Here is a 17921-nt window from a genome sequence, read left to right on the forward strand (position 1 = left end):
TCCTCCGCCGCCGCCATCTTGGACCGGGCCCGGTCAGCTTCCGCGGAGCCATCGGCAGACGCCGCGGCCTCCCTTGATCCCCGACCCCCGTCGTCAGAACAACCCCGGGCCCACTCCCCCAACCCCACTTCCGCTTCGCGCCGCTATCGCGATAGCGCCCGGGCCCGGGGCGCGAGAAAAAGGCGGCGGGCGCTCGCCTCCCCCGCCTGTCGCGATACGCTCCTCAGCGGCGGCGCCAGCTCCTGTGGTGAGAGCGTCAGGCTCGACTGGGCCGGACCCCTTCCCCTCCTCCCCCCGGCGCCATCGGCCGCCCTTCCCGCAGCCTCCCGCCCTGGCGACACCGCCGTCTGTCGCGACATGGCCTCCCCTCGCCTGCCCCCTGCCGCCGCCTCTGCAGCGCGGGGCTCCCGGCGGGGGGCGGCTCCCTCCCTCTCGCCCTCCCGTTCCTCCGCCTTTTTCACGCCCCTCAGCGCCGCCCGGGGGTCCTTCCGCGACCCGGACCCCGGGCCCCGCCCGCCGCCACCTCCCCGCGTGGCATCGCGTCGGGCCCCCCGGTAGGGGTGTGAGGGTGCGAAGCCTCCCGGGCGCGAGGTGCCCGCCCCTCTCCGCGTCGGTATTGGCTCCTGGCTGGAAGGATGGAGGCGCCCCTGGTCCCAGGTGCCCGCCCTCTCGGGGCTCAGGTGCCTGCCCCCCTCGGCCTCGGTCCTTCGCGTTGGGGGGCAGCCTCCGCGCCGGGGCTTCTCTCTCGACGGTGGCGGGGTGGGGGGTGTGCCAACACCCCGGGGCGAGGACCTCAGCGGGGTGGGGGAGTCACCCTTCCCAGGACCGAGGCCACCCTCCGCATCCCTCCTCAGTGCTCCCCGGAGCGCAGCCTCCCCTGGATCTCAGGTTCCAGCTGCCCGTCCGTATCGGATGGGAGCCTCTTGGGAGAGGAGTGGAGGAGAAACTCCTCGTTAGTTGGAGCCTTTGCCGAAGTTTCCACCTCTGTGGTCTGCAGCTCTTTCCTCTCGCAGCGAGAAGCGCCCTGGGTGGCTCAAGCCTCGCTTCCCGCTGCACCGGGCGCCTGCCTTTTGGGGGGGTCTGGCTTTCCCCCACCTGGGGTACAGGACGGTCCTCAGTGTGGCCCACGTCTGGCCTCAGCTCTCACACTTCTTGGATAGTGCTGTCTGCCCCTGGCTTTGCAGCCTGGAACTCCCCTGCATCCTGGCTCTCCGACCTGGGCGTGGGCCTCTCCCGGTGATGTCAGGGCCACTGTGGTCTTGCTGCTGGGGGCTGCTGGGCTCCCCTGGCGCTCAGGTGCCTGGTGAAGGACACTAAGCCCCCACGCTGTCCATGTTAGTGAGCTCCCACTGCGGGCAGCGCCAGCCCCTCTTTCTGAGCAGTCCCTGCCTCTCAGTGCAGGGCGGGCACCCCCCCACCCCAGGTGAGCTCTCCTGCCCTTTTGGTGAGGGGTTTTGATGTCTCCCTTCACCCCTGCCTGTGAGGCTTCTTCTGCCTTCACACCAGTCTCCTCCTTTAGGATTGTCATCTCTCCAGGGACCAAGAAGCCCACTGCCCTTGATATTTGCATCAGATCCCACACTGTGGGTTTGTTATCTTCCCATCTACCCTCACGCTGGGTGTCAGCAGTTGGAGAACAAGGGTTTCGCTTTCCAGCCCCGCTGCTGGTACTCCATGGGAGTAGGAAGCTTCCTAGACCCGGGTTCCTGTACTGCGAGGTGGGGGCTCTTCCCTCTGGGGCTGTGCCTTCTCTCCAGGGTAAGGACCCTTTCTTGGTGTTGCCTCCCCCAGGGATAAGGTTCTTGCCATCCTTGGTATTGGTACGGCTGCTCTTCTGGATTTGAGGTGTCCACGCCTCTGCGTGTGTCCCCACCGTAAGGCTGAGGATCCCTCTCGGATGCAGGTGCCCCCGGCTAATGCTTCCAAAACCCCGTCTTGATTTTTCACTGTATGGGGTAAGGCATAGTTGCCTGGCTGTGTGGATGTAAGATACCGGAGTCTCAAGCGGGAGACTCCACTGTGGACCCCGTCCCTGGGACCAGAGACTTCTCTGGTGTAGACTTTCCAAAGTAGGAGTTTCCAGCCCCCAACCCTTGGCAGGGGCATCTCAGTGGAGATGACTACCTCCACCCCAGGCCCTAACGCATCCTCCTTCTAGAGTCTCAGAGCCTCTGTGTGGCATGTCAGCAGCCACCCAGGTTAAGGATCACCCTTCAACATCAGTTCCCAGAGCTCCTTGCTGCAGAGGCGGAAGCTCTCCCAGATCAAAGGCGCCTCATGACAAAGACCACTGTGTGGGCACATGACAGCCCCCAAGGTTAAGGACCGCCCAGTGTTAGTTCCCCAGGACTAAGCCTCCTGCCCCTCCCTCCTCGAGTCTTTGTGTGGTGGTATCACCTTCCCTGAGGTGAAGTTTGGGGGGTTCTTCTTTACTGGTTTTGGCCCTCATGTAGGTGTGTTGGCTCCTGTGAGGCTGGTGTCCTGCTCACCCCACCCCACCCCTTGTGGGTCCCTGCCCTGTGGGGATGTGTGTTCCTCTTGGGTAAGTCTCCTGGGCCAAGGCTCCCAGATTCCTCAGTGCTCTTGGAGAGCCTTTGCTGCTGGAGCACAGGTTCTTCACGCCTGGGAGTGGACCTGCGATCACCACCTTCCTTGGAGGATCTTGGTGGACGCCCCGCGGACTGCAGCAAATGGGGCTCTTTCTTCTCTGGCAGCGTCTCAGCTTCGAGACTCAAGCTCCAGCTTCCCTTCTCTCTGGTCCTTTGCCAGGGGGACCAGAGGTACAGACACCCTCATGATATAGGAATTTTCTTGGGGGGAAGGTGTTGTCTCCGCTGTGACTAAGGCTCCAGCCTCTATAGGGGACAAGTACCCTGGGCCTCTGGCACTTGCCCCTTCTCTGTGGAGGAGCTGCCTCCTCGCTGGGTCTCAGCTGTAGCTGACTTCGATGTCACGCTGTTCTGTCTGAAACATCACCTCCCTGGGCTAGGGCTCTTGTTCCCCTCCAGCTGGCTGCTGACCCCTCCAGGACTTCCTTCTCTGCTGCCACAGTGTGGTCTCCTCTCTGGGGGTGTTCTTCCTCTGTGCTAGGGCGCCAGTCCTTTCCGTGTGGAGACGCAGGGAGGGTGTCACCTCCCTAAGGTGTTGATTGCCTTGTTTAGGGGTGAAGACCATGAGACCTCTTCTCTCTCTGGGCTGGAGCACCTGCCCATGACCCTCTGTTGGGTTCTTGGGATGGAAAGAGGGAGCGTACGCTCTCGTTTCACATTCTTGTTCCCCCTATGCATTAAGAGGCTTTTCTGTGTTGGGGTGTTGGACTTTGGTGAGGATCTCTGCACACCTCAGGGTTGGTGTCCAGGCCCTTGCCTTGTATAAGCTCCCTGGATCAAAGGGACTTGCCCCTCCTCAGTCAGAATCCCCACTGCGGCACTTTCTCCTGGGTCCTTTTGTTGTTGCTTTGCCTTCCTGGAGATTCCCCAGGTGTGGCATGTTAGCTGACTCTGACTCTGAGCGGGGGTGCTGCCTTTTGCTTTAGGTTGGGCCTTTTACTGAGGAGATTTAAGTCCCCTCAAGTGTAAGGTAGCACCCCTACCTATTACCACCCAGAATGGGTCCCGGCAGTGTTGGGAAAGTTCTCTCTGGGGTTAGGGTACCAGTCCTGTCCTTTATGGGCTTCTTGTTCTAAAGCACACCCGTCCTATATGGTTGCTGCTAGTCACATGTGGTGATTAATAACTAGTTAAAAATGAAAAATTCGGTTCCTCCATTACACTTGCCATATTTCAGATGTTCAGTGGCCAACAGATAAGCATAAATAGAGTGTTTCCAGCATTGCAAAGTTCTGTTGGAGAGCACTGTTTGCCAGATGTTCCCTTCCTTGTGGGTGAGGACCCTCTTGGTGTGACTTCCCTCTGTATTGAGGCTCTTAGTCCTCAGTATGGGGCTGTTTCTGTCTTTACAGTAAGTGACTACTCCCGGGTGCCCTGCCCTGCACAAGTAGAGTGGGAGCGGCCCCTGGATCCCAGGGAACTGTGCTTTTCATTACAGGCCCCCTCCCTGGAGGGGAAGAGGGCAATCTCCACTGGTATCTCAGAAGTCTTCTGAGCATAAGCCTCTCTCCCCAGGGCTCCCCGGTCTCGCTGTCAGGCCCTAAGATGTGTCTTCCCTCGGACTCAAGTTCCTTGGAACTCCCTTTTGACCTCAGTCTTCTCTGGGTTCCATGTAATTTCCTTTAAAATAAAGATGCTTCTCTCTTTAAGTTTTGGGCTCCTGCCCTGATGGTGCCTGTTTCCCTGAGTCTAAATTACCAATCCACTTGATATGGGATTCCTTCGTGTGTGCAGATTGGCTCCCCACAGCTGTGGTACCTTTGCACCCTCTTATCTTAGTAAGATTTCTGTCTTCTCCCAGGTCTCTCTTGGGTACTGCCTTCTGCCCCCAAATCTCTAACCCTTCTTGGTGTCAGTTTCTTTGGGTTAGGAGTGTTATTTCCTTTTGGTTTAAGGATCCTGCTCTGGAATAAATTTCTTGGTGGTTTAAGTCCCTTCTACTTGGCATTCAGCCCTGTCTGTCTGAGTGGGTTCAGCTCTTCATAGTTTTCGGCATCTCTGCTCGCCGTCATTTTCCCCCACCCGCAATCTTTCTTCTCTCACCTACAGCTTACACACACACACACCACACACGCACACGCCCTTCTCTGTGAGCTGCCAGTTTCGCTTGTCTGCTGGCTTGTCTGAGGGATGACCTCTTCTAGCCACCTCTGTACCCAGCCCCTCTGAGTAGGAAGTGTGATCTGCAGGGCTAATGCCTTCATCCCAGTCATCAGCTGTGTGCAGCATGACTTTGTCCTGCTCTGAAAAATCTTTTTGAGTGTAATCTGGGGAGAAGGTACTCCGTGCTACAGGAATTTTCCACTTCCTGAGTCAGAGGCACACAAAAAAGTATGTAACTTTTCTTGTTTCAACAAACTTATGGGATCCTCTGTTGGCCAGACACTGTGCTGGGCAGTCAAGTGAGCATCAGGAGAACTGGGACTGGTCTCTTGTCAGATAGCAAATGCTTCTTTCCTTTACCAGTCCCACCTACCTAACTATGCTGACTAGGTCCATGTCTCTGGGTTTTTACCAGCCGGAGAATACGTGTTAATTCCTCTCCAATCTCTCCCAGCAGCGTCCGTCTCCAAGAGAGTATGAAGAGAGTGCGTCTGTAGGGCAGGGAAGATGGCGGACAAGCGCAAACTCCAAGGTACTAGACTGACTTCCTGCTGCACCTGTAGCTATGTGCTCCCTCTTCGGAGGACTGCTCTTTAGATACCTGCCGCCTGGGCAGGATTCTCACAGCCTTCTTCCTCCCTGGCCAGGTGAGATTGATCGCTGCCTCAAGAAGGTGTCCGAGGGCGTGGAGCAGTTTGAAGATATTTGGCAGAAGGTACAGGGGCTGAGACCCTAATCATCTGGGTCTTCAGAGAGGAGGGCACAGGAAGAAGGTTCAGGACCTCTGGGTGTTAACCAGGGGGAGGGGCTACATATTGCAGATGCTGAGGACCTAAGAGAATAGGCTCTAAGACTCATTGGGGGTAGGGGTTGGGGGGTCCTCGAGTCCCTAGCATAAGGAAGACTCAGTGGAGTGGGTACTGGGACATCCCCTCCCACACTGACTTCTGAATTCCCTCCATCCCTCAGCTCCACAATGCAGCCAACGCGAACCAGAAAGAAAAGTATGAGGCTGACCTAAAGAAGGAGATTAAGAAGCTACAAGTGAGGGGGCTGGGGGCCTGGACGCCTGTGTCCTGAGGGTTGAGGGAACTGGGAGAGTGGACTGCTGGGTCCCAGGGAGAAGGAGCTGTGGGTCCCAGTTCCCGGATCCTGAGGTCTGACTTTCTTGCTTTTCCCATCTGCAGCGGCTGAGGGACCAGATCAAGACATGGGTAGCGTCCAACGAGATCAAGGACAAGAGGCAGCTTATAGACAACCGCAAGCTCATTGAGACGGTAGGAGCCTAGAGCCTGAGTCCTAGACAGGTGGGAAGGTCACCAGATTCTTGAGATCTCAAGGGGCGGAGGCAGCACGGCCAGACCCCAGAGTTTTTCAAGAGAAGTAGGGTTTCTGGAGCTAAGGGAAGGAAGAGGCAGCAGACTCAGAGCTCAGAAAGTAGGGTCATGAGGCTCAGGTCTGAGTGTCTGCTGGCCCTTAGTCACCTCCTTTCCCGCCTTTGAGAGCCCCCTGCCAACTACACTCTCTACAGCAAATGGAACGGTTCAAAGTTGTGGAACGAGAGACCAAAACCAAAGCTTACAGTAAGGAGGGCCTGGGCCTGGCCCAGAAGGTAGATCCTGCCCAGAAGGAGAAGGAAGAGGTTGGCCAGTGGCTCACGGTGAGTTGGGGTGGAGAAGAGGAGGTGAACTCTGAGGATCCTGAGCCCTGGGTGTAGGCGGGAACCCTGGCTGATGGCTTTCCTCTTCCTCTCCCTCCCCTAGAATACCATCGACACGCTCAACATGCAGGTGGACCAGTTTGAGAGTGAGGTGGAGTCACTGTCAGTGCAGACACGCAAGAAGAAGGGCGACAAGGATGTGAGTGAGGGAGACCCCACACCTTTGGGATGGGGATGGGCTGGCCAGCAGGAGGCCAGTCATTTAGGCTCCTGGGAGTTGGGGCCCGGATTCCTCAGGCAGACAGGGCCAGCAGCCGGGATTAGGGATTTGAGAGACAGGATTGGGAGGGCTTAGCAGCTGCCTGGGTGGGGCAGGGAGGTCAGACAGAATCTCAGGGTCCCCTGGGTGTCTGGGTAGACAGTGGGGCCTTCGTGAAGAGGAGCGATTTGGGGGAATGTGAATGCAGGTTGAGCTTGAGCCACAGAGTAAGCGTGAGACCTGAAGGACACCCATGGCAAGAGGCCTCCTGGCATCCAGAGGACGCTGGTCCTAGGGACAGCACAGTGGGTAGAGACAGGCAGAACATGGAGAAGGCAGAGAACTGGGCCTGAAGGAAGAGAGGAATCTGGGACGAAGCTGGATATTGGGGTCCCAGGTTCTGAAATCTGGGATTGTGGGGTATGAGTTCAAAGGGATACAAACTGTATGGACTTGTTGAAACCAGAAACACAGGGAGGGGAGAGCTGGGTCCTCAGGGAAGCTCTGGGTGGGAAAGGGTCAGGAAGTGGACGATGACAGGGTTGGGTGTCAGATTCTGAGGGGTTTGGGAACCAGGGGCTTTTGGGGAGATGATGGGTCCTTGAACAGAGCAGGGATTTGGAACTGAGACTAAGATGTTAAATGCTAAAGGGGCCTTGAGAGGAGGGCAGGAGCGAGGCTTATGGATCTTCGCTCCCGCTGGGATAAATGGGTGGGGTTGGGGGACCTAGTGATGACAAATATCATCATGATTCTAAACAGCAAGCTCCTCACAAATGGGGGTTATCATTATTACTGCTGGAGCAAGCTGGAGGGTATCCGTATGCCAGAGGCAGTCAGTGGTGGGCAGGCTCAGTTGAGAAATCTGGACTCAGTTGAGAAATCAGGTGAGGTACAGATGAGGCCAAGTCATGGGATGGCACAAGGACCTCTGGGGTTGTTTAGAGGTTTCCAAGGACTCCTGGAGCCAGAAACGTGTGGGAAGAGGAGGGAGCAGAGCAGTGGGATCCCAAGATGTCAAGCCCTGTGGTCCCCACAGGGCTCAGAGGGTGGGTGGACCCCATACTGCCCTACCCCAGAAGGGGCTGGCGTGGAGGCTTTGGGTCTCTACAGGGGTCAGGGACTGAGGACAGGTTCTGTGGGGGCAGGAGGGGCCAAGCAGGTGGTCTGCAGCCCCTGAGCCTGGCCCTGGGCTCGCCAGCAGAAGCAGGACCGGATCGAGGGCTTGAAGCGGCACATCGAGAAGCACCGCTACCACGTGCGCATGCTAGAGACCATCCTGCGCATGCTGGACAATGACTCCATCCTTGTTGATGCCATCCGCAAGATCAAGGATGACGTTGAGTACTATGTCGACTCATCCCAGGACCCCGACTTCGAGGAGAACGAGTTTCTCTACGATGACCTGGACCTCGAGGACATTCGTGAGGCCCTGGGGCTGATCGTGGCACAGGAAGTGAGGGTCCAGAGTGGGCTGTGAGCCAGCTAAGCATGCCCTTCTTCTGCCCCCACAGCACAGGCGCTGGTCGCCACCTCCCCCCCCAGCCACAGCCACATGGAGGATGAGATCTTCAACCAGTCCAGCAGCACACCCACCTCGACCACCTCCAGCTCTCCCATCCCGCCCAGCCCAGCCAACTGTACCACGGTGAGGCCCCACGGGGCATGAGTACCTTGTGTTTCCAGCAGGGCTGGACTCGAGGAGGCAAATCTGGGTCACTCCAAAGTGGCTACGGGAGAGTAATTGAGGAAACACAGATCTAGGTATCCAGGGTCTAGGCTCTTGGAGCACACCCTAAGATCCTACATCTGGGTCCCTAAAGAACATAAAGAGTAATAGGGTGTATCCTGGGCCAGTTTAGGTCCTGGATCTGGGAGATGGGAGGGGCCGGTGCCTGGGCTGCCTGAGGAGGCTGGGTAGCTGGCCACCTTGGGCAGGGATCCAAGGGTTGGATTCCCTGTGGAGAGCAGGTTCCCAGATCCTTAAGAGGCTGGTGGGTCAGTGCTGGCTCCCAGAAAACAAGAACATTGGAGAGCCTGAATTTAGGTGGTTTCTCCAGGCAGATTAAGGACAGCTGTTTGACCAGCTCTGGGGCTGCAGTGGCAGTCAGTTGGGCCCAGGGCCCGGGACATTCAGAGATTGGCGGTTCTCTGTCAGACCCCCAGAGGTCACACAGGTTTCTGTTCTGCCTCCCCTACCTCAGGAAAACTCTGAAGATGATAAGAAGAGGGGACGTTCCACAGACAGTGAAGTCAGCCAGGTGGGTGTGAGTCTGGAATGGATGGGCATGTTGGCCAATATCCCAAAGGCACATTGAGACCTGAGTGCTGGCCACTGTGCTGGGCTGGTGGACACAGGTGGGTCAGAAATCAGTGCTGCCCTGAGGGCAGGTGGGCAGGGCAGGTGGACAGGTGACTGGTGCTGTGGTCAAGGGGGTGGCACAGGTCACCCCCAGCCTGGCCAGGCAGTCAGGAGATGCTGCTGCGGAGTGCCCTGGGCTTGAGAGTCAGGTGAGTTTGCTTGGCAGGGAGAGGCGGCAGCCAGTAACAAGGGGAAGTTGTGACAGAAAGCCTGGAAGTGTGGAGAGATGGCTGGCCAGGTGTGCAGGGCCAGGGCTCCAACTGTGAGCACAGGGACTGGGACTGTCAGGCTGAGGGGCTCAGGCTTTGTGGACCTGAGTGGCCTCCAGAGCCAAACAAGCCTAGGAAGTGATGGGGCTTTGCTGTGCTGATAACACACACTTCAAGTTTCTGAGAGGAGACGGTGGTGGGCAGTGCTTCTCCAACTCCTTTAACATCGCCCAGGACAGGAGCCTGCTTTTGGAAATGCTGCTACAGAAGAATGTTAGGCAGGAGCAGCGTGGGCCTGAGGCCCCTCTGTGGGCTAACGGGATGGATGGTTTCGAGGGGACACCCTGAGTGGGCACTTAGGGGGCTGGCGTGGAGACTAAGACGACCCGCGGGTAGTAGGGAGGGCGGGCAGCAGGGCCAGGAGGTGATGAGGAGAGACACTGAGGCAGATACTCCAGGGGCCAGGCTGGGCTCTGCCACCTTCCCAGGCTCCCACTGCCAAGCAGCGATCCCAGGAGAGAAGTGGTTAGTCAGTCCTGTTGGGCGCTTGGTAAGCGCAGGGAGCCTGTGGGGTGGCTGGAAAGAAGTGCAGGAGGTGGTTAGGCTCAGCAGCCTGAGTGCTGTCGGCAGCTGCCTGCAGTGGGGATACCATGAGCACATTTACCCTCCCACCACTTTCTGGAGTGCTGGTAACTTACAGCCCTGTGAGTAGTTTCTATGACCCTTCAGGTGATGTTCAGAATTACTATCCAATTTCTAGCTGTTTTTCCTTCTACTCTTGGACATTAAGCTGCTCCAGCTAATCTCATATTGAGGACATTTAGGTGTTTCCCACTAGTCCCCTGGCTTCCAACAGATGGATCTTCTCTGGCTGACAACCTAAGTTGTGGTCAGATCCCTGTGGGGGTGTCCATGGGGCGGTGTCCAGGCAGGACTTGGGAAGCTGGGCAGGCTGGAAATCAGTGTGAGTGTTTTAAGCATGAAGGTGACTGAAGCCATGAGGGTGAGTAAGGTCACCCAGGTTCCCAGGAGGGCGGGAGCAGTTGGGGGCAGCAAGGCCAGAGAGGAGGCTGCTGGGACGAAAATGGAGCCTGAGGTGGGGGTGGTGAGGGAGACCAGCTGGCCCACTGGGTCCTGATCCTCTGCTCTCTCCCACCCGCAGTCTCCAGCCAAAAACGGCTCCAAGCCTGTCCACAGCAACCAGCACCCTCAGTCCCCAGCTGTGCCGCCCACCTACCCCTCCGGCCCCCCGCCTGCTGCCTCTGCCTTGAGTACCACTCCTGGCAACAACGGGGTCCCCGCCCCAGCAGCACCCCCAAGTGCCCTGGGTCCCAAGGCCAGTCCAGCTCCCAGCCACAACTCGGGCACCCCTGCCCCCTATGCCCAGGCTGTGGCCCCATCGGCTACCAGTGGGCCCAGCACGACCCAGCCCCGGCCCCCCAGTGCCCAGCCTGGCGGAGGCGGCGGCGGCGGAGGTGGAGGGAGCGGCAGCAATAGTAACAGCAGTGCCGGTGGAGGGGCTGGCAAGCAGAATGGCGCCACCAGTGAGTGGGGAGGCAGAGGGGTGGGCATGGGCGGGGCTGGGCAGCCGCCGGCAGCCCTTCCCATTTTATTCTTTGTTCCCAGGTTACAGCTCAGTTGTGGCAGACAGCCCGGCAGAGGTGGCTTTGAGCAGCAGTGGGGGCAACAATGCCAGCAGCCAGGCCCTGGGCCCCCCTTCCGGCCCCCACAACCCACCTCCCAGCACCTCGTGAGTGTCTCGGCCATCAGCAGGGTTGGGATGGTGGCCTTTCGGCACAGAGAGGCGCTGGTGCCTCACCCCTGCATCAGTGGGTTCTGGGCCCCCCGCCCTTGCTGCTGGGAATGTCCGAGCACTGTCCTCCACCTCTGTCGGGTGTTAACACCCCCACTTCTTTCCAGCACGGAAACTACATCAGCCTCCCTGCTTTGCCCTTCAGAACATTCTAAAATATGTTCTCATCTAAGTGGAAGTTTTCTCAAGAACCCCATACCCTTTCCTCCCCATTTCTGTTACCTGCCCAAGGCTACTTGATTGCCACTGGAGGGTCACTGTTCCACTTTTCAAAGTGAATTGTCTCGAAGTCCTCGTTCCTCTGCAGCCACTCCTCCAAATCTTAGCTCAGACCATTCCCCTGTGTCCGCCTGTTTCCCGAAGACTGCCCCAAGAAAGATCAGTGTGCACAAAGGAAAGGCCTGCTTCCTGGTCCCCTCACCCCAGCTCCAGCTGGCCTGCCCAAGAGGGAATGGGCCCTGCGTCCACCTGCCCAAGGCAGCTGGTTTTGATCAGCCTGTGGCCTGGTGGAGCACCCGAGAATCCTCACTCCCACCCCCGCAGCTCTGCTCTGCTGATGAGAAACCATTCCAAAGATTGGGTTCTGCCTTTGTTTGCCCAGAGCCAGTTTCTCCCATCTGTCTACCCTCAGCCACCCCTCTCAGATCCCATCTGATGTGTGCAGTCTCCCCTCTCTCCAGCCAGGCCTCTCTGCCCATCCCACCCTCAGGGGCCCTCCTCTCAACCCCTCTCTTCCATGCTCTCCAGGAAGGAACCCAGTGCGGCAGCCCCAACAGGGGCTGGGGGCGTGGCCCCAGGCTCAGGGAACAACTCAGGGGGACCCAGCCTCCTGGTGCCACTGCCTGTGAATCCTCCCAGCTCCCCAACGCCCAGCTTCAGTGATGCCAAGGCAGCCGGTGCCCTACTCAATGGGCCTCCACAGTTCAGCACCGCCCCGGAAATCAAGGTGGGCTCCTTGGGCATCCCCCGAGCCTCTGTGCCCTGACTCTGCTGTTCCTTCCTCCAGGTCTCTAGCTGTGCCCCTTGCCCCAACCCCCTTTCTGGATCTCTCTCTCTCTAGCTTTCTGTCCCCTTCTCACACTTGCTCGTTCTCCAGGTCTTTCTGTACCACCCTTCCCGTGACCTTGATCTCTGGGGGCTCTCATACCTCCCCTCTTGTTCCCTCCAAAGCTCTGTTTCTCTGGGTTTCTTTTCCTTTCTCTTGGTTATACTTGTTGCTTGCTCTCTCTGGGTCTCCATCTTCATCCCCACCCAGGCCCTCAGTTTCTGTCCCCATTTGTCCTCACAAGGCATACCAGTCTCTCTAGTTCACATGATCCATTACCTAGCTCACTGCGCTCCTTTTCCTAGCTAAGAAACCATTTCAGTCAAGAAGACACTTGTTGAAGTCCACTGGGGGCCACGCTTTGTGTTGGGTGAATGCAGCCTGGTTCCTCCCTTTAGGAAGCTTCCCTGCTGGGGCAGCTGCAGGGAAGGTTGCTGTGGGCCCACTGAGGGGCATCTGAGCTGACCTGGGAGACAGGCCCAGGAGGGCTCTGAGAGGTGGTGATGTTTAAGCTGAGACCTGGACCAGGCAGGGGGGCTAACAGCTGCAGGAAGGGCTTCAGGAGGTGCTTTAGGAGGAGCATGCATCTTTAGGAGGCTGGGCAGGATGCAGCAGAGAGGAGAGAGGTGTCCACTCTGCAGGAGGCAGTGCCACCAGCTGCAGGGCTGAGATAGTAGGTGTAGCAGGACAGGACGGGGGGTCCTGATCATCCAGGCTCAGGAGCTGGGGCTTGGCTTGTGAGCCAGTATCCTGTAGCGCAGCTTCCACGGGGAGGCAGCGTGTGCGCCCAGGCTGTCCGGGTCCAAGTCTTGGCATTGTCCTTTCTGTGCCTTCCCTTCATATGGGAAATGGCAATAATCACAATTATACCTACCATATAGGTTTATTTGGAAGACTAAATCATTCTTACGAAGCTATTGGAACAGTTTCTGACCCAACAGAAGTATTAATTTTTTTTTTTTTTTTTTTTTTTGAGATGGAGTCTTGCTCTGTCACCGAGGCTGGAGTGCAGTGGTGCCATCTGGCTCACTGCAAGCTCTGCCTCCCAGGTTCAAGTGATTTTCCTGCCTCAGCCAACTGAGTAGCTGGGACTACAGATGCCTGCCACCACGCCCAGCTAATTTTTGTATTTTTAGTAGAGATGGGGTTTCACCATGTTGGTCAGGCGGGTCTCGAACTCCTAACCTCAGGTGATCTGCCCGCCTCGGCCTCCCGAAGTGCTGGGATTACAGGTGTGAGCCACCGTGCCTGGCCCAAATTTTAGAAGTATGGTGGACAAGATATTTATAGTGCATGCATTTTTCTGGAAAAAGGGGAAACAGCAGCTTTGAGATTTTCAAAAGGGGTCCATACCTTTTAACATCACCACCAACAAAAAGGAATTGCTGGGGTGGGTGGTCGGGAACCGTGGCAAGGTTTGGAGTAGAGAAGGAACAACATGACTTCATTGGAAAGGTCCCCCGGGGCTGGTGAGGACAGGATAGAGGGAGGGTGGTCTGGGTAGGAGAGGACAGGCTTGGGCTGCGTGGGGCATGGTGGCGTGACAGGGAAAGGAGCCATCCAAGGTGGGTTAGAAGCAGGACGGATAGCCGGGCGCGGTGGCTCACACCTGTGATCCTAGCTCTTAGGGAGGCAGAGGCAGGAGGATAACTTGAGCCCAGGAGTTTGAGACCTGCCTGGGCGATACAGCAAAACAGGATGGATAAGCCTTGGCAACTGATGCATTGTGGAGTCCCGCACAGGGCTGGGGTTAGGGACAGCTGCACGTGGCCGGAGGAGATGGAGGAACCAGCCCTGACTTTGGGGAACAGAAGCCTGCTGTAACCTTTGTAATAGGAAACGAGGCTGTGGCTACAGGTCTGGAGACCCAGCCTACCTGTCGCCAGCAAGGAGACTGAAGTCTAGCAGGGCTGGGCTCACCCTGATCCCAGTCACCCCATGCCAGTCAGAGGCAGACAGCTGAGCATGTAGACTCCTGCCTCCTTCAAGACAGGCGGGAGCTCTCCCAGCATGTAGGTGTCCCTAGTGAAGCAGCGTGTACTATTGGCACATCCTTTGACAAAAATGGTAGCGCACTGTACATAATTCTGCAGGTTGGCGTTTACTTCTGTAGTATGTCACGAACTTGTGTTTTGAAAATCTCCGTGCAGTATTCCACGGTGCAGAGTCCCACTTACTAGACGTTCCTCTGCTGATGAATGTGTCAGTTGTTTCCAGTTGTTTCCCTACAGTTTGATGCTTTTACCTGTCATGGGTAGATCATGAGGAGTGGCTCATTGGCCCTCCACAGCCCCCAAGCAGGGCAGGCGAGCGCATCTGGGACCTGTGTCAGGCTGCACTTGCTGCTGCAGCCCAAGTGCTCAGGCCAGGCCTCTCGTTTCCTCCCCAGGCCCCTGAGCCTCTGAGCTCCTTGAAGTCCATGGCGGAACGGGCAGCCATCAGCTCTGGCATTGAGGACCCTGTGCCAACGCTGCACCTGACTGAGCGAGGTGAGGAACCCAGGATGGTGGGGAAGCAGTGGGCCAAAGAGGAGGGGCTGGCCCCTGACCCATCCTCACCACTGAGGGGCCGGACCCCCACCTCTCCCCACAGACATCATCCTGAGCAGCACATCAGCACCTCCGGCCTCAGCTCAGCCACCCCTGCAGCTGTCAGAGGTGAACATACCGCTGTCACTGGGTGTCTGTCCGCTGGGCCCTGTGCCCCTCACCAAGGAGCAGCTCTACCAGCAGGCCATGGAAGAGGCCGCCTGGCACCACATGCCCCACCCCTCTGACTCTGAGCGTATCCGGTGAGGGTCCCAGGGAAGGGGGGTGGGCTGGGGCTCGAGTCTTAGCAAGGAGGCAGTGGCTAAACCTGTGAGGCTGTGGGTAGAGCACCAGGCCCCTGACTCGGGCTCTCCACTGAAGGTCAGCACCACCCTGGGTCTTTCTGTACCACCTCCCCTGTGGGGATGCAGTTCTGAGCACCCTTTTGGTCAGGGCAAGACTAGCAGGCAGCTGGCACTGACCTTCCTGTTGCTCCCACAGGCAGTACCTCCCCCGGAACCCCTGTCCGACGCCCCCCTACCACCACCAGATGCCACCCCCACACTCGGACACTGTGGAGTTCTACCAGCGCCTGTCGACCGAGACACTCTTCTTCATCTTCTACTATCTGGAGGTACAGCAGGGCCCCCGGGGCAGCCTCGGGCCCCCCGGCTTCGCCGCCACCGCCGCCGTCCCCCCTCGGGCTGGAGGGGTGAGGTGGGTGCCCCACTGCGGCCACTGGGACCGCACCCCCTCCCTATTCCCAGTCCTGGGCCCCCCCCCCCGCCAATTCAACCTGTCCCTGTCCCCGCTTCCAGCCCAAAGGTGTTAGAACTGCTCGGGTTGAGAGCGAGGCCAGTCCACTGTGGCTCACCCCAGCCCTTCTTCCAATAGCTTACTGGCTAACCCATGGGGTCCCCCCACAGCCCTGCTCCAGCAGCCCCTCAGTCTAGGCCGACCCCACTCCACTCGTCGGCCATTCTCAGGCCTCCCTGGAGGCCACTGGGGAACTGTCCAACCTCCTCCCAACCCCAGTGAGTCATGAGTGACCTCCACCCTCATCCCCGCTTGGGAAATTTTCTAAATTGCCTCCTCTCTCAGCTCTCATCACACATTAGTTTTTCTTCCTTCTCAAAGCTTCTCTGAAAGCAATTTTCACCTCCTGTCTCATTTTCCTTCTCCTGACCAGCATTGGTATGTTCTGTGCCCCCAGCCCCATCTCCACGAGGATTGTCCAGCCCAACTGTGGTCTGTGGCGGGGGCCGGGGTTCAGCCCTGATGTCCTGCCCCGTCCCCCTGGCTCCCCACCCAGTTTGGGGGCCCCCTGATCCCCCTCTCCACTGTTCCTCCCCCAGGGCACTAAGGCACAGTACCTGGCAGCCAAGGCCCTAAAGAAGCAGTCGTGGCGATTCCACACCAAGTACATGATGTGGTTCCAGAGGCACGAGGAGCCCAAGACCATCACTGACGAGTTTGAGCAGGTGAGGGCCCCGCCCCCTCTCTTCCCGCTGCTAGGGTTGGGGTAGAGTCCCCAGGCTCCAGGCAGCCCCTGCTGGCCTCTGCGCCCTCGCCTCCACCTTTCAGCCGGCGCAGTCCCTCAGCCTGACCACGTTCTCCTCCCTCGGGCTGTCTGCTCAGCCTGGAACACTGCCCTCTCATCCTCCACTTGGCCAGCTCCTACGCCTCCTGTGGGTCTTAGCCCAAATGTCCCTTCCTCAGACACCTTCCTGGCGCCACCCAGCCCGGTGCCTCCCCCTTGCAGTGCTGGGCACACTCGCTTGGGTGTGGGATTTTCCCGGTATGTCTCCCTGTACCAGGCTGTGGGCTCTGCTGCCCAGGGACCTTGATGGCCCCCCTTTCACCTCCAGGTCCCAGCACCCAGCAGGGCAGGGGCTCAGTGGGGAAGCTAATTTTTTTAATGGGCTTCTCAAGTTTTAATACTGGGAAATTCCTGCTTCTTGCAAACACTCTGGAGCCAGCCTACCTGGGTTTGAGCCCAGTCTAGCTGGGTGACTCTGGGCAAGTCACTCGAAACTGTGTGTCTCAATTTCCTTATCTGTAAAAATGGGGGGAAGAAGACCTACCTAATGCAGTTGTTATGAAGATTAAATGAGTTAATAACGTGTAAGTACTTAATGGTGACTGCTACATAGTCAGTGTCATGGATTTTTTTTTTTTCCAAATTACTTTCAGTGTGTTCTACAGTGACTTTTTTTTCCCACCAAATACTTCCCTGAAGCCGAGCCCCTTCATGGGGATGAAGTATTACAAGGTCCTTGTCCTCAGAGAACTCAGTTCCCTCTCCTAGTTTTCCCAGGTTGCCATCTTTGATGCATTTAAAACATTCATTCAGGACCTAGCTCCTCTCCCACTGTGTCCTCAGACATTAACTACAGACTTCCTGTCCTTTCCTGGTTTGCCCCAAAACCATCCTCCAAGTTAGTACATTTCAGGCCATCCAGTCATTCAGAAATTCCCACACCACTGCCGTCACCAATAAAATGTCCCTGCAGAGTGCTTGGATTTAGACTCTGAGCCTGTTCCATTCTCTAGAACAAGGGGGACAGTACCCACTGCCTCGAGGTCTTTGTGAAGATTAAATGCTAGGCTATGCATCCTGTACTCACACGTGAGAGGTGCTCAAAAGCCGCAGCCCTCGAGAAAACGAAGGCTGTGCACTCATGCCTGGTGCTGGTGCTGGGGCCCCGCTCTGGCAGCTGGCTTCGGTGGAACCTCTGCGGCCCCCTCCGTTTCCTCCTCGCTGAAGTGGCATGATAACATTTCCTACCCAAGAAGAACCCTGTGAGGGTGCAGTGAGTGTGCGCGTGCAGGGCAGTTGGCCCGGCGCCTGACACACCTACAGCCCTAAGAACTGTCCCCTTTGTCTGTCGGTCCGGCCCAGATCCCAGACCACCTCCTCGTCCACTCACTGACCGCCTTCTCCCCCGGCCAGGGCACCTACATCTACTTTGACTACGAGAAGTGGGGCCAGCGGAAGAAGGAAGGCTTCACCTTTGAGTACCGCTACCTGGAGGACCGGGACCTCCAGTGACACCGGCCCCTCCCTCTACCCACCCCCTTCCCCCGCATGCTGATCCCCCTGCCCAGGCGAGGGCCCTGCCCTGGAAGACTGGAGGGAGGCCCCAGGCCAGGGGCACCCCCTCTCCCAGGAAGCAGGGAGGGGCCGGGAGGTTTTCCTCTCAGCCCCACCCTGGGGGCCCGGGGGCGAGGGCTGCCCCTCCTCCCCTCCCCAGTGAGGGACATTTTTTGGTAAACCTATTTTCATTTTGGAAAATATTTATGAATAAATAGTTTTATATGACGGCTGGCAGC

At 57.8% G+C, this 17921-nt stretch overlaps 1 protein-coding gene across 7 annotated transcripts; it reads left to right on the forward strand.

Annotated features, from left to right (window-relative positions):
- On the forward strand, positions 1-17910 carry LOC105497009 (CCR4-NOT transcription complex subunit 3). 7 transcript variants are annotated; one of them, XM_011767664.2, is made up of 19 exons: positions 815-1667; positions 1792-2780; positions 5170-5244; positions 5360-5427; positions 5682-5756; positions 5900-5989; positions 6244-6372; positions 6476-6571; positions 7833-8055; positions 8146-8279; positions 8836-8892; positions 10365-10746; positions 10829-10952; positions 11763-11961; positions 14450-14549; positions 14653-14851; positions 15090-15222; positions 15944-16069; positions 17542-17910. In XM_011767664.2, the coding sequence occupies exons 3-19, from the start codon at positions 5220-5222 to the stop codon at positions 17638-17640; spliced, it is 2259 nt and encodes a 752-aa protein (XP_011765966.2). In that variant the 5' UTR covers positions 815-1667; positions 1792-2780; positions 5170-5219; the 3' UTR covers positions 17641-17910. The 7 variants fall into 7 exon arrangements, with proteins under 7 accessions (XP_011765968.2, XP_011765965.2, XP_011765972.2 ...); XM_011767666.2 differs by lacking the exons at positions 815-1667; positions 1792-2780 and adding an exon at positions 1-247 and having other exon boundaries at positions 5167-5244; XM_011767663.2 differs by lacking the exons at positions 815-1667; positions 1792-2780 and adding an exon at positions 1-247.
- Positions 17911-17921: the final 11 nt, after the last annotated feature.

The sequence above is a fragment of the Macaca nemestrina genome, chromosome 20 (genome assembly GCF_043159975.1).
Source record: "Macaca nemestrina isolate mMacNem1 chromosome 20, mMacNem.hap1, whole genome shotgun sequence".
Taxonomy (NCBI): domain Eukaryota; kingdom Metazoa; phylum Chordata; class Mammalia; order Primates; family Cercopithecidae; genus Macaca; species Macaca nemestrina.